Raw genomic sequence first — 16,731 nt, forward strand, 5'->3', positions numbered from 1 at the left:
TGTTTTACACAGGCTATGGTCTAAGCTGTAGCGTAACCACCATTAGCTGGCTGGTGCCATACCTCCAGTTAATGGCTACAGCCATAATGCTCAACTACCCACATGAAATACAGATGACAGATGTCAACTCATAGCACATGGTTGGTCAGTATGTTGATCTAGTAAATTGTTATAAAGTTGTATGTAGGCTGTGTTTGGTTAAACCAGCAAATAGCCAGTCAACCACAGCCATGTGTAACTAGCACAGGCATGTGGATGTTTACCTGCAAGGAGGACTGAAGGCTGGTGGTGCTAGCTCTGCTAATGTTAGCCAAACTCTGCAAACCAATTTGACGTAGTTAATCCACAGGCTCTGTGATCTCGTACTTCACCATGTTCCAAATATTGAGCTGAATTTGACTCTTTACTACGTGTTTTTTTACCTTTAGACTACTTTTTTAGTCAGAATTAAAATGTCCTTATGAAGGACTATGAAATTGGTTGCTTCTGAACATCCCTATATATCACTACAGCATGTTAAGGTTGTTTCTGAAGACAAACACAGTGGTAGAAAACCTAATACTAGCCACTGAGGTAAGCAGTAAAGAGTAGAAAGTACTGTAGCAAAACAAGAACATCATTTCTACTTGGCTCACTTTTGGGCAGTGAATGTTTCAGTCCATTACTTGCTGCACTGGCACATGCAGCTAACTTCATGCAAGCAGTTTCCGACATTCACACATGCAGCCCACTAGGACAATATTAAGACATTTTCACAAGTGAAGTGCATGAGTCAAAGTGGGATTTCTCTCCCTCATTTTCATTCCTGCCCACCCACCGTCTGTCTGCTGACGTGGCCCCGGGGTCGTTCTGGGCTCTGGCCCTCAGGCCCCAAATGTTCGCCCCTCCCCCCCATCACATCAACGCTGTGTTATCGGTGGGATCTGCGTCTGTCTGTGTCTGCCGGTGCTGCCAGACGCAGGAGGAAACAGGATGCGAGAGGATCAACTGTAATCTCACAGCGCGCTTTGTTCCACACAATCCCAGGCCGATCACTGTATTCTCTACACGCAGGGCCGCCACTGGACATTTACATGTGCCAACAATCACACCGCTACTGGCCCTCGTAGGTGAGAGCACACAGAGAGGGAGAGTTAGTGGTTTAGAGACACTCATAGGATGGAGAGGATGTGAAGAGACTGTTGGCTTTTGTTTGAGAGGTTTGGTGAATATCAACGAATATGGAAATGTTAGGTCTGGAGGTTTCTTTTGTAATGAGAGCAGAAACATGTCATCAGTGGCATATTTGACTCGCTGATTATAGTCATGATGATAATGATAAGTTGAATGATATGATGTGGGATTGATATGCATCTCAGTAAATATGTTTCCGTTCAAGATGAAAGAAAGTCAAATGAGATCGAAATTGAGGAAAATCCTCAACATTGTCCTGAGATGAACTTGCTGATTACCACATACAGGCCTTGTTTTCCAGATCTGAGCAGGTGAGGTCCTGATTCGGTCTCATTATTAGGATGAAAGGGTGGGAGGAAGGATTTGTGCCTGTTTAAGCAAGTCTCGGTATTCAGTCAAAAAGCTTTATCTCCACCTCGGGGAGATCAGGGGAGAAAAAGGATGCTTTTGAGATGCTTCTGTCAGACCAATTTTCTATGCCTGGGAGGCAGCTTACTTAGATTCTCCGCATTTAAAACCAGTAACGTTAAACACCCTCATAATTGTTTTAGCTTTACTGCTCAAATCCCTCCTTATTATACGAATCAAACCTCGGGACCCTACAGTGAGCTGCTGTACCAAAGCGTGTCACTTCCCAAAGCTCCATGATGTGAGTACACTGAGAATGTGGAGTCTAGTTCTGGTAAAACAATATTATTTTATTGTACAGGAACATGGCTGTGCTAATTCCTCAAGCTGCAAACCTCACAGACCACAACTTTGTCTATAATTTGCCGGGAGCATATGTTCATAGCAACAGTACATAAAGCGGAACGGAAAACAGTAGTAGAGAGCGCATTAGTCAGTTCAGTGATTGGTATACAAAGCGAGGGGTTTTCCTCCAACTTTCTTCCCCTTTCATGGGGCCCTGGAGTCACAGCTCCAGCACCAGCCAGCACGGCATTGGTTAGAGCTTGTTTTCAGTATTTTGGGTGTCATAACTTCATTCAAGATGTGCCGTGTGGGAAAACAGTGGAGTGTGCGTGAATTTATACAAACAGAGTGTTAAAAAACTTAAATTCTGTCAGATGTCTATTTAACTCCATGTATCGGAGACATTTTGGAGGTTATGTTACATATTTCATGTACATTGTGCGACACGTTTTTGGTTTTGCAATTCTTTTTTGAATGAAGTGACTACTGTCTGGGGGTTTTCTGCCTTGTTTTGGGAGTGAAAGTGCAGTAGGGTAGAGAGAGAACATCTCAGCTGGATCTTGTGTCAGTGAATTGTCATATAAAGAAAGAGTAACTTCTTTAGTCGTCTCACCTTCCACCTTAAAATGCTGTTTTCTGGGGAGCCGATTTAGCCCGGTGGATAAAACGTTTACCCCAAATACAGAGTCTAAAGTCCTCATGCAGCAGTTGCTGTTTCGATTCCTGGCCAGGACCCTTTGCTGCATGTCTCCCCCCTTTCTCTCTCTTCCCCCACATGTCCTGTGTATCTTCAGCTGTCCTATCAATAAAGGCAAAAAGCCTCAAAAGTTAACTTTATCAACAAATGCTGTTGGCTGGTATTTAAGGCAAAGTGACAGGTGAGTTATTAAGAGAAAAACAAGTTTCCTCTCTGGTTTAGAACTTACTGTCACCACAAGTGTAAAGACTCCTGACCACCAGCAGGTGACACTTTCCCCTTTGTTCACTGTGGTGCCATTTACCCCATGACAGCATGCTCTTATGCTTAATGGATATGAAGCTCTAAAACCCACAGTGTATCGTTGTGCTGTTGAGATGTAATTCTTATGCAATCCAATCCTCCTCCCTCTGTCCCCGGGATGTGAGTGCATGTCCGGGGATGAGGGGGCCTTTAAAAAGCTTTCCCCTTCACTGCTTCACCGACAGGCTTGTCTTGCGTAGAGAAGCCATTCATCTGCACTGCTGGGCTCTGCCGGTGTGTGTGTGTGTGTTTGTGCATGTGTGTGTTTTTCTCTTGCATGGAAAGATCGCTGACAGTAGTACAGCCTAAACTACTTCTTACCAGTCCTGTTTTATCTGCTGCAATTCATCTCTTATCTTTTTAGTCATGCTTATATAACCCCAATTCCAAAAAAAAAAAAGATGGAGCACTGTGTAAAAAGTTCCTAAATAGATAATCTGATGGTTTGCAAGTCATTTAAACCCGATATTGAATCGATAACAGTCCAAAGACAACAAATCAAATGTTGAAACTTAAAAATTCCAATGTTTTATGAAAAATTCTGGTTTTTGAACTGTGTGCTGGTAACAAGCATGGTGGTCCCTCTCCTCTTTAGAGCGGAGGACATTGCGTCCACAATTCCAAAAAAAAAGAATGTCTCATTTTGATTTGTCAGACCACAGGACAGTTTTCCACTTCGCCTCAGTCCATCTTAAATAAAGCGTGGACCTGAGAAGTTGATCCAGCATTTCTGGATCATGTTTATATATGGTTTCCTCTTTGCATGGTGCAGTTTTAACCTGCACTTGCCAATGCAGTGATGTACTGCGTTCAAAGACAATGGTCCTCGGAAGTGATTTTGAGCCCATGCAGTGATTTCTACTACAGAGTCTATTTTGTTTTTAATGCAGTGCTGCCTGAGGGCTTGAAGATCACGTCTATTCAGTCTCATGCTCTGTTGTCCCTCTACAAACTTTGTTGTAGCATAAAATGTACATACATTTTGAATAAAGATTCAACATTTGATTTGTTGTCTTTGCACTATTTGTATTTAAATAGAAGGTTGAGATGATTTGCAAACCATCAAAATCTGTTTTATCAATATTTTACACAGCATCCCAACTTATTTGGAATCAGTTGTTATAGTGCATGTCTCTGTAACTATCTGTCTGTCTGTATCCACCCTCTCTTTCTGCATCTCCCATTTTTTTTAGCCCACCTGGTCGTTGCAGATGGCAGACCAACATTCAGTCTGTTTCTGTCCGAGATTTCTGCCTGTGAAAAGGAACTTTTTCCTTTCAACCGTTGTCATCAAAGTTCTTCCTGAGACAGTGTAATACCACTACCCTAACATTTTCTTATTATTTTTTGACCATGAAAACCAATCACACATGTGCACACAGCACCTGTTGCTCTGTTATGTCACACCAGAGTTTGTTCAACAGGTTTGCATCATCAGCTCAAAAAAAAAAGACTCTTGCCAGAATCAAAAGTTAGGTAAACATTTGTCAATGGCTGATGTCCGTCCTGCCAGTATCAGTCATCACCATAATAAACCGATACACGTCTAGTGCATCCTTAAAGTCCAGACCTGTCATGAATGATACATGCCATCTTTCCAGGGATTTACATCTTTTTGCTAAAGCTATACATTTGCATGCTTCACTGCAGCTTTTGTTGTTGCTTGTGCAACTCTGTAAGGAACAGAATGATATTTTGTGAGGTTGTTTGGTTGAGGTGAGTTGAGTTTAGTCACCTAGAAATATAAGAACGCATTGAGGAAGTACTGTATACCATGCAGTGTGGTGCCTATTTTCAATAAAACAGATTCCTCCTGTTTAAATTTCAACCCCTTGATTTTTGGATCAAGCAGTGGACTCAACAGCCACTTGTCCATGTCCCTTTGGTACGTCTTTTTCCTGTCTTCACTTGTCAGCATCATGACCTAACCATTGATTATGAGTGGTGAAATAAGCAAGGCTTGTTGAGGTCAGCGGCTGTGTTACTACATCAGCTATAGCCTATACTACATCAGCGCGGCCTGTACAGTGTCGTCGGTTGTAAATCTCCGGTGCTGTGTCATGTGAAATTTGTCTAGTGGTGTGCCTGCCTCCGGCTTTAAACACAGATTGCCGTCTTAGCGGCGAGCCACTACATCCAGAGATTTCTTTTTGTGTCCCAGCTTTCGGCAGATGGTCAAAAGACACGGCCGGGCACTGCAGCAGGGGCTGCTGTCCAAAGTGGTGTGGTCAGTGAATGTGAAGGCCAAGGCATCCTGAGTCAGTAGCCTGTGATACATCTTTGGTTTTAGTCTCTGACGCAGGGATACAACAGGATATTTTCTGTTTGTTTATGACGTTGGTACCTGTTCTAAAAGAAGCCCGCCTGATCCTCTTCCTCCCTTCTTTCTTGGACAGTGCAGCAGACACTTGCCACTAAACTCCATTAGACATCTGGTTTAATATTCCCCCATTCTTCTCCCCTGGATGTTTCCAAGTTCATTGAGGTTTTTCTGGTCACTCCAATTTTCCACTGGCAGCTAGCGAGGCTATCCCAGGGTGGTTCCTCCTGGAGGGCTGTCAGGACTCTGGGGCCAGCCTGTGCAGGGCTTTCTGCTGCTGTTATGGGTGCTTTTTCCCCTCCGCATTTCATCAACTGCTCGGCTGTTAAGCAAAGCAGGCCTTTCCTTTCCTGAGGGTACGGGAGTGAAATGATGTCCATGCAACTCGTGATAACAGAGCTTTGTGTTAAAACGTAAAGCGTCCTTATTGTGGTTATTGACATTTGTTGTCGTTTTACAGACAAGTGAACCTTTGGGTCTCTGATTTGTCTTTCTATGTCATCAAAATGTATTTTCTTTTCCACATGCATTTCATAAAGCTGGAAATAAGTTTAACTTCAGTTCAAGCCAAACTCTGGATGTATGTATTGTGTTTTTTGAGTTAAAGAATTGTCTGAATTCCCCACACACAGCATTTTTAAGTGCTAAACATTGAATTTCGGATGTCTTCTTTGGTTCAGTGCACGAAGAAAAAAAAGGGTCTTTATCACCACTGTTCCATGGCTTGTGTAATTGGCTTTCATCATGGCCAGGCTGAGCCTTGGCAGTGCCAGACCCACCAGGGGGTGACAACCAGTACAAGCCCCATCATCATCATCATTTTCCCCATGAGCAGCCCGACTCAATGGGCCCAGAAATGGGCATGCATCTATGGCCCGGGGAAACACCCTTTCTCTGGAAACTGCCTTTATCCTGTTTTAAACATTACAGTGACGCTCTGTTTGTGCGTCCGAGTGCAAATGTGTTTTTACCAGCGTGTGTGAGGGAGGGTGGAGGGAAGTGTGAGTGTGTTGTGTATTTTTATTATGTGGTGGGTAACAGCAGTTGCGTCCGTATGTATGCATGTGAACGTACGTACATCCCGGTTGTGCGCCTACTTGTGTGAGGTGGGGGCAGCTGAATGTTACCACAAGCTGGTGGGGCACAGCTCTCCAGCTAACCAAAGAAGCAAGTGGTTGTGAGTCAGTCCCCATCGGGAAAACTTGTGGCCGTGGAATTAGCTCTGCAGCACCGGTGCCAAGATAGGAAATTAACAGTGGCTTTGGGTGAAAACGTCTCTGAGAGTTCAGAGACCAGAATAAGAGGTGCAAAAACTCCCTCTGAGGTAAGAAAAGGAAACGGATTAAAAAAACAGCTGCATGGCTGCATGTGAGCAGTCCAGATACACTTGATGCAAAGTACTCTAAAATACCAAAAAGGGCATCATTAAATTAAGAAACAGGCAAATAAAAAAGCAAACACATGAGTACATTGTTCTCTCCTGCTTTATGCAAACAAGACCTACTTAGGGTTATCTCCAGCTGATGCTAGCAGCCTTGGCTGTAAATGACTGTTCTGTCTGTAGTTTCAAGAAATTGTAAGAAACTATTTTGCACGTATTGACTTCTAAAACGTTTCAAAGTTATCACTCTATGTTTCCTGTAGTTTCCCTTAAATGTCCTCTTTAATATGGTACTGTGTCTGCATTAGGGATGCACCAATCCAACCTGATCCATCAATCCAATCCTGCTATAGAACTATAAATGTGTACCTGCAGTTTGGTGAGTAAATCTCCAAAACTAACAGGAATTACAAATTCAACTATAAACAACTAATTGCAATAGTTGAAAAGTGAGGAATCAAATGCATACAATGAGAAAAGTGAACGTGAAATCAAAGTAATGTCACAAAATAGTGCAGACTTGCACTTTATTCAACAGAATATGCCACTGGTGAAGCATTTCCTCGATGGCTTTCAAAGCAACATCTTTTGACTCTACAAGAAAGTGTGCAAACACTTATCAACAGAGTTCAGGCAGATTGGCATCAGAAATGTATTTAAGTGATGGTAAACTGTAGCTGGCTGCCCTCATTTTCAACAAGTGATGTATCCAAGAACCTTCTCTTTTATTTTTCACACTTTACATCCATCACTGGAATTTTTCTTGCGACTCTGCAATACAGCTGATGACATTTAGTGTCTCATTTCAGCTTCCATATTTTAAGATTAGATAGGATAAGATACTCCTTTATTCATCCCACAACGGGGAAATTCATGGAGTTACAGCAGCAAACAAAAAGGTGTACAGTACAAGAATTTCAACAAGAATATATATAGAAAGGAAATGTTCATCAGAGACGACAGCTTGGCCATAATTCTCCTGTCAGCCACCACCTCCACAGGGTCCAAGACTGAGCTGGCCTTCTTCACCAGTTAGTTCAGTCTTGCTCTCCTGTATCCTGTCCGTGGCTATTTATTGGTTGGACTTGTATTCATCGACGTGATTATTCCTGAGATGCTTGATTAAATTGGTCTGGTTATAGTTTGCTATGCTAACCCTTCAAAACATTAACCTTGCACATACTGCAAGTTGTCGTCAGAGTTGTTGGTGAAGCAATCATGAAATTCTTCCAAACTGGTGAGCCTTGGCTTCCTCCATGCTATAATAGCTCTCTGCCTAGCGCAATGCACAGACCTACTGACTCAACGATGACGTAGAACACGCACATAATTGTTGTAAACACAGAAAATCATCAAACTGAGTCAATTAGATCTGCCCCAGGGATCAGGTCCAAGGATTGGCCCTTTATCACGTTACCTGATCTAGCTTCATATCCATATCCGACTGATACCAGATACCAGGATCTGATCATTGCACCCTTAGTATGCATACATATATACCTCCTTCATTTGCTCATTTAGCATATTATTTCTGTGTATATCTACCAGTGTATTTGTTGTAGGTACTAAATGTTTCCAGAATTGAATGTTTCAATTGAAGTTGAGTGTTTGTGCATTTGTTCATTCTACAGTTTTTGGAGACCGTGTTATAAACATGTAAAATGTATGAAAAATCAAACACTGTGGAATATGATTTAACTGGTTGGATCACTATCCACCAATAACTCATTATAAGAAAAATAAAACTATAAATTAGCCTCTAATGTGTGACCTCACATGGTCCTGCATGGCCTTTGATTGTCTGCAGGGTGCAGTGACATCAAGTCACAATGTCCAGAACCCTGGAGTTGGTGCTCAGATCAGAAGAAACAGAATCTGTTTTTTGCCAAACTAATCTGACGGACTCCTTGGCTGTTTCTCTTAAAGCCATTGAGGAAATTATACGTCAACAAGGGAGCTTTATGCTCTATTAAATACAAAAAGTTTTTACCTAGAGAATTTCAAATAATTGCATCTGAGTACATTACACAACATACATCAGAAGACTTACAAAACATTCCTCTGTGCATTGTGGTTAGCCTTGTTTCTGCTTCTCGGCCTCTCACAGATTACTGCCAGTTGAAGGGAGACTTGGGTTGTAATAGCCCACAGTCTGTTGAGAAGCAGGGGAGCGTTTTTAAGTCAGCCCTCTGCAGCCATTAGGAGAGGAGTACTAGAGGACTCTGAAAATTTTAGGAAGGGAAAGGAAGAGGCATTGAGGTTGTTGTCAACCTTTTGGCTACAGGACTACCGTGGCCATTTGGATCCATTTTCATCTCGAATACGTCACTGGTACTCTAAAAAATGGGCTATTTGTTAATGACGACTTGACTTGTTTGTATCCTGAGACTTGTGTCAACCAAGAGAAAGAAAAAGAAAATAAAAAAAGGCATGTATCACCCCATCAAATGTGACTTTTTTCATTTCAGGTTATTATAAATAATATTTGTTTGAGGTGAGGAAAGTTTTCCCAACAAACCAGAGAATTTTCCAGATGTAACTTTGAGCTTTTGTGTTTCCTGAGAAACATTTTTCATTGTTTCGAACAGTTTGTACACTAAATAATCAAACAACACATGCATCAACTTATCAATCATCCATAAAACACAGTTGTTTGCAGATTGAGTTTGTTAGATGGACTTTGTTCAGTAGGTGTGATATATCTAACTTTTCAGAACCCTAAAACTGCATCATGTTTTTGCTTGAGTTTTCATAGTTCCCTGTGAATTAAGCAGTTCCTCTGTTTGAGTGTGATCTGGTTAAATGAAGCCTATGTTTAACAAAACTTGGAATTTAAAGCATAAAACTTAGCACTTCTAAAGTAAATCAAACTGCACAGGTAAAATAATCTCTCATCCAGGACACAAGTGCTCTTATTACCTTGATATGCTCTGTCCTGTCTGGCTCAGAGAGTCTCCTTCCTTGTCAGTGAGCGGAGCGGTGAGACCTGCAGACCCCAGCTGTTTGCAGTGTGGGCAGCAGCACAAGGTGCTCCTGTAGAGGAATTCAGCACTTTGGACAGCACCTAGACCAACTCTCCTCACTCTGGAATTCCAACACTGCACTCTTTCAGATGAGGTCCAAGGACTTTGCGGTTTTGAAATGTGACCACATTTCCACCAAGGTGCAGGAGGGAAGCTGTTTAGAGAGGGGAGGGAAAATATACAAACGCTTATCAAGGAGATGCAGCCAACAAGGAAGTCCTGTGCTTTTTATAGATGTCAGAATCTTACTCGCCGAAAATGATTGTGTTCACTAATAAACCACAAAATGATAATAAAAATCAAAGATCTTTGCGAAATTCTTCCAAAAATAACTTTTGAGTGAAAGATATAGAGGAAATGATGGGTCTCTTTTGTCAGAAGATCATTTTTCTCACACACACTGAATGTCTAAATTGGTTTTCAGTGCTTCAAGTTGGGGCTAAAGAAGTTCTGTGTGCCAGGCTGTCAATGAGAAATGAAATAAAATGAAAGATGTACAGCATCTAAAACAAAGCATTTAATATCTCATCATGTGTGAGAATATCTCAAGACGGATCTCCTTTTCTTCTTTCAGGCAGTCGGGAAGCAGCATTCACCTACGCCATCACAGCAGCAGGGGTGGCTCACGCCATCACTGCAGCATGCAGCCAGGGCAACCTGAGCCAGTGCGGCTGCGACCGGGAAAAGCAGGGCTACTACAATCAGGAGGAGGGCTGGAAGTGGGGAGGCTGCTCGGCTGACATCAAGTATGGGATCGAGTTCTCTCGTCGCTTCGTGGATGCCCGCGAGATTAAAAAGACTCCACGCCGCCTGATGAACTTACATAACAATGAGGCGGGGAGAAAGGTAAAGAGGTCTTTCATATCCTCATATGTTTTTTTCCATTAGTTTTCCAGAGGAAGAAGGAAATCAGTTGAAGTCTATCTGCGTTAGTATTGGCCATTATATCTATCCCCAATAAAAATATTGTACTTAGTTTGCTGCAAAGATACAAGAATGTGTTGAAACAGGGATGCATTGCTGTATCTCTAATGTGTTGCTTTGCAGAGGAGCAAACAGTCCCAGCGAAAGAGCTAAAAGTCAAAGGACTGTGATTGACTAAGTTGCCGAGTGATTGATCACCCTGATTTCCTTTCAGCAGCTTGTTTTGCTGCAGCCCATTATTGACATTTCTATACACTCTGAAAGGCCGCCTCTTATTCTTCAGAGAGTGTGTTGGCGAACCTCATTACAGCCCCGTTTGTTTGTTATTTGTCATCCCAGAACAGTCATGGAGGAAAGAAAGGGAGAAAGAGAAAGAGTATGAGAGGTAAATAAAAGGAAAAAAAAATGGTGTTATGTCGACAAATGGATCTCATTAATAACTTGGGCTTTATTGCGTCCACTGGGGAAATGGGGCCTTGCCAATGGTTGCCAGATGGAGGACTGCCATCTCCTCTTTCCAGTTCCTTTCATGGAATTATGAAGTGTAAAGTCAGGAACAGGATATTATTGCAGTTCTCTACACAGTACCAAAACATGTCACTGCCATTTGACTGCGCCTATTCAGGGTGAGGAAGCAGGGCAACAATGCGGGTGTTAACACAGCAGACTGATAGGGTCTGATCTGCATGCCAGTTGGACTCTCAGGGTTGGGGTTGGCACTGTGGCTGTGGAAGTCAGAGTCAGGTTTCCTGTTCGCTGAAACAGTAGATGGCAAAACTTATTTTTAAATTTAAAAAGTTGTAAAGGATTTTGGCCAAGCTTACTTCTGGTTAATTTGACCTAACTTCCTTTTAGTCTCTTTAGCTAGCTTCATGGGTGGCTAGCTATTTGATATTAAAATACTCCTTTGTATGCTCTTAAGAGGTATTTGAGATAGATTTAAATCTGATTGTTTAAAACACCTTGGTTAATACAACTAGCCATATTTGTGTTTGGCAACAGACAGTTTTACAAGCTTGCTAATGTTGCTGACTCTTTACTGTTGTAGCTTAACTGCTGGCATGCAGATTTAGTTGATTTTCATGTATACTTTTCTAGCCTGGTACTGCTATTTTTGTTTTTCTACCAGTGTTATCAATGGGCAACCGCCAGTGTGCCTCTAGATGTTGCAACCAATCCGAGCAACAACATTTGTGACATTGTTGTACGCTGCTAGGCTAGGACGGACATCCATTTCTTTCCTTATAATTTCTGCAACAAAGGCAGTTCTGGATTTAGGGCCTGTGTCCACTAACAGCATCTTTTTTTTTGCACTGACCTCAATCTTAAAGTACTTCACACCACTGCTTACTGTTGGTAGGTCACAAAAGTTGTCCCGTGGCTTTTCCCCTTATTGTAATAATGACCATAAAGTATTTTTTTAAATGCTCTGTATGATTCATTTTTGCTTTTTTTCCAATGGAATTTTAAAGAGAAAACATAAAAACAATTGATAAGAACTCATGTCCTGGCTTTGGCAGCAACATTAGACTGAGTAATTGTTCCTTGGAAAACCAAGTGTGGTTAATTTCTCTTCGAATCACATGCCATTGTTGACAGTAAACACCTGAAAATGCTACATTGCAATGGTTTTGTGAAGAAAAGTAGATGTTACCAGCTCCCAGCAAAATGCTGTAAGTAGATACAGCCCCTTATTTGGGGGTACAGCACTCTTGACAAACATATGGCATGTTTTAATGGGTCCTTTGTTAAAGTTTTCATATAACTTGTTTATATTCTGTGTTCATTGCAGATTACATTGCTGACAGCACATGTCATTAAGTTTTGACCTAAAGAAGGGTGTCGTCAGTGAGTCCCTCTAAGTCTAATAAGCTTAATACAATGACTGTTATTCTGGTATGAGAGTTGTTCCACCAGTGAGTCTGTGTTTTGTTTCCTAATGACTGATGATAAGCAATCTGAAAAAGAAAACTGCAATAACAATAAAATCTATGACCAAATCAAATGTAAAAGAAGACAAGGTCACTAGATCTTTTCATCTTGCTTTGGGGCTTTGTGCTTGACGAGTGATCTTTGGATGGGAAACTGCTCATATTGAGCTAATTACTAACAGATCAGAGGCTTTGATCGACACACTTTAAGTAAATGTTTCCATGCATCTGTCAGACCCCTTATGCCTGGAATTTCTTGTGGTTTTTGTGCTCTACATTTTTGGAAATCCTCTATCTGAGTCAACATTTGAGGCACGATTGACAGCTTACCCCGTTTTATGAAGTCGCATAGTTCATGTTTTTCCAATCAACTGTCCTCAATTCAAAACTGGGACAACTTGAGTCCATGCACAAGACAGACATTGATAATGAACAACTCTTGTGTACATTTGGTTAGTGTCTGATAGAAATGAAGACTTGCGCCGCTGGCAAGGCATGGTGCCAGGAAAAAGCTGCACTGGAAAAATGCCCTGCCAACCAAACTCAAATCTTATACAACAATGACACGTGCTTCGTAGAAGCAAGTCTGGGGTTCTTAGAGTTGTGGTAGTCATGCCAGGGCTATTACGGAAGTGTTAATATGATCTAATCAAACTCCACCCACTCTTTGCTTTTCTTGCATGAGCAGAAAATGAAAAAGGTTCAGTTATTATTTTGAAGTTTTGCATTCTCTTGGTCCACCTTACAGAGGATCAACACTTGAATGCTGACGACAGTGCACAACATTTCCCATGAGCCCCAGGATTAGGCAGCAAAGAGAGGACATTCCTCCCTGTTTGCCATATGTTGGAGATAACCTCGAAGGCGAATAAAATCCATTTCTGAATGACAGAATAAACTTCATCTACAATAACACTTTGACTTTAAACATCTGAATCTATAACTATGATCCACTTTCAAGCATGAGGCACCATTGCTTTAATCTATTTATCACAATAATGTTTAAGCAGTCAAATAAACGTCAAGTCCAGCTGTTAACAATTATAGGAGTTTGTCTTTGTTTTGTACTACATGTGCAACACATTTAACAACACAATAATCCTGATTCATATTCCCCGAGATGATTGATAGTATGGGGTTCATGTTTACTTTATTTTCTTTGATGTGGTAAAAGGAAGGTAGAAAAAAAAAAACAGGGCTGAATATTACCAGTAAGTGTATTTATCTTTTCCATCAGGACATGCAATTGCTTGCCCTCATGACCAAAAATTCCAATGTTCTTCTATTCTTCAAAGAGACGTGTCACTCAGCACTCCAGCCAGATTAGCCAATTCCTGGATGCCAAATTGAAGTATCTGCAGCACAAATGAACTGAGTTTGAAGGAAAAGTCGTCAGCAAAATCTAAACCTGCCAGGAGCATAGGTCCAGATAAAGAGTGCCCCATTGTTTTCACTCAAAGCTTTGTTGATCTGATACATTTGTATGTGATCCCAATTGCTGAAAAAACAAAACCCTGCTTTCAAAAAGTGGTAATTCATAGCTTGTCATTAATATGTTAGAGAGATGTGCAGTGGCGTAGCCAGTGGTGGAATCTGACCACCCCAGTGGCCACCCTGAAATCTTAGCCATGATTGGCTATTTGGCATATCAGAGGCGGCAGTCCCCTTGATGATAACTATTTGGGTTGTGTTCCAACAAGCTGCTAGTAGAGCCATCATACGCAGATCACGCACTATAACACTGGACCCCCAACACCCCCTCTACTCAGTCTTCACACTACTCCCATCTGGTCACAGATACAGATCCCCATACTGTAGGCGAGCCCGGTTTGGCAGAAGCTTTGTCCCGTCAGCCATAGTACTGCTAAATAAAACGCCCCTGTAATGTGTCCGGTGTGCATATATGTGTCCGGTGTGTTCATATGTGTCCAGTGTGTATATATGTGGGATGATGTTCACCATTGTTGTGAGGCTGGGTGGATGTTTATGTTTACTTGTGTTTTATACATGTATTCTTGTACAGATGGTGACAACAAATCTCCTTCTTAAGGACAAATAAAGATCTATCTATCCATCTTTACATCTACAATAATAATGCATCTGTTATTTTTACATTTAATAGTATCAAAGTATCTACAGTCATGTTTTAAACCAGAAGCTGCTGAAAGTGCCTGATTTGGTTTGTTTGCTGTTGAAACTGAGCTTCTTCCTGTCCACTGTGTGTCTCTGCTCTGCACTCTGTCACAGCAACTACATCACTAACTCATTCTAAGTCAAATACTGATGTTTTGTTAAGTCCCTTTAGCATCTCTTTTAAAGATGCACATGGTACGTTTATGCCTGTTGCAGATAGACAGAGAGTAGAGGAGAGAGACAGCAATATCACCCGGTCCCTTTTATGTTTTCCATTAGTCCTGAACTGCAGACCTTTGACAGAAGGTTTCCAATGCATGATCACTGACTCCCATAAAAATGAACAGATAACTTATCAGAAAATACAGACATGGAGCAATCTCTCTGCAGATACACACACCATCATACTAGTACTATACTAGGATTGTATCGGAGTTGGTATTCATACTTGTTTTGTTTTCTCTACTACTCTCCAGGTACTAGAAGAAAGGATGAAGCTAGAGTGCAAGTGCCATGGCGTCTCGGGCTCCTGCACCACCAAGACCTGTTGGACTACACTCCCCAAATTCCGTGAGATTGGCTACGTACTCAAAGACAAGTACAACGAAGCAGTGCATGTGGAGGTAGTCCGGGCTAGCCGACTGCGCCAGCCCACCCACCTCAAGGTTAAGCAGACTCAGGGCTACCGTAAGCCCATGGAGACAGACCTCGTCTACATCGAGAGGTCGCCCAACTACTGCGAGGAGGACGCAGCCACGGGGAGCGTGGGCACCCAGGGACGCCTGTGCAACCGCACATCGCCACACACAGATGGCTGCGACCTAATGTGCTGTGGGCGTGGCTACAATACACACCAGTACACCAAAGTGTGGCAGTGTAATTGTAAGTTCCAGTGGTGCTGCTTCGTCAAGTGCAACACGTGCAGTGAGAGGACTGAGGTGTTCACCTGCAAATAAAGGACACGAGAAACTCAGCGCCAGGAAGTGTGGCGCCAAGGACTATCTGAGGAAGACTCGAGCAAGGGAGATAATAGTGTGATGTGGACCAGCAAATGATTTTGAAACTAAAGAATGGAATTTACACTATCAGCTCTTCATGGCAATGTTTTGCACAGCAGAATCTATCTAATTTCTTTTCAGAAAATAAATGCCAAGTTTCAGTAGATGATACCCCAGAACTGTACTATCACATAGAGATTGTGCTCATGTACTGATTTATCTACAGTGAAGTTGGGACTACAGATGATGAATGAAACCCTCGGTGGGAACTGTGCTTTGCACTCCTGGATTTGTAACTCTAAATTCTCAAGAGACTGGTGCATGGAAAGGAAATGCAGTAACCTGGGAGTTGATGAAAATGACAGCAGCTGATGAGGTTGTGACTGGCAGAGCTTGGTCAAGTCTTTGAATGAAAACCTTTAAAGGTTTTATTGTATTTTCACTAAAGTGGAGAAAAGGTGAATTTTTACATGAATGACTCCCAAACTGGCAGGGGCTCATGTTGGATGTTGTAGAAATGAAGAACATTTTGTAATATTGGTGCGCTTGGGTGCGCCAAAATCTGAGTGGAGAACTCTGTTAAACCCTCTGCTGGCAACTGGAATATGGTGGAGTTTGTTAGCTTTCCAGTCACACTGGAACTGTCTGTTCTGAACACTGAAAATAAATTGTTTATTTATGTTATAGTATCTTAAAACGAAGCACTAACGGGTAGAGATGTCTTTTTTTTGTACTAAGTGTAAAGAAAAATACTTTTTAGAAACTCTGACTGAAATTGTGTGTCTCTTAGAAAATGACCCCCAATCCCTCAAACACCTCATTTTTTCTTAAAAAGAAAAACAGCTTCTATGCTACTGGTGTGTGACATCAAAAACATCAATACAGTGTGTTTCACATTCAAACACTTTGGTTCTTTCATTGTAGCATAGATTGCTTCCAGTCCTTTCCCCCTCAAGTAGTATCATTATTTGGATTCTTTTGCAATTACAGACAGTAGACATAGACAGTAGTAAAAAATGCATTTAACTGCAAAGGTCCTTCCTCAATTCATTTAACATTAAACTGATATGTTGCTGGAGATGTTGAGTGCTGCACTGATATTTTCTACTCAGCTACAACTCATGAAAAAGGAAATAAACTCCCATTTGACTCAGT

At 41.7% G+C, this 16,731-nt stretch overlaps 1 protein-coding gene across 1 annotated transcript in view; it reads left to right on the forward strand.

Moving 5' to 3' along the window:
* The window catches only part of wnt7bb (wingless-type MMTV integration site family, member 7Bb), a 37,990-nt gene extending 21,713 nt beyond the window's left edge, over positions 1-16,277 (forward strand). The window contains exons 3-4 of the mRNA XM_034684695.1: positions 10,165-10,436; positions 15,055-16,277. Coding sequence (XP_034540586.1) covers positions 10,165-10,436; positions 15,055-15,534 — 752 coding nt within the window. The 3' untranslated portion in view covers positions 15,535-16,277. The remainder of the gene's footprint in view (positions 1-10,164; positions 10,437-15,054) is intronic.
* The last annotated feature ends 454 nt before the right edge of the window (positions 16,278-16,731 follow it).

Source organism: Notolabrus celidotus, chromosome 6 (genome assembly GCF_009762535.1).
Source record: "Notolabrus celidotus isolate fNotCel1 chromosome 6, fNotCel1.pri, whole genome shotgun sequence".
NCBI lineage: Eukaryota > Metazoa > Chordata > Actinopteri > Labriformes > Labridae > Notolabrus > Notolabrus celidotus.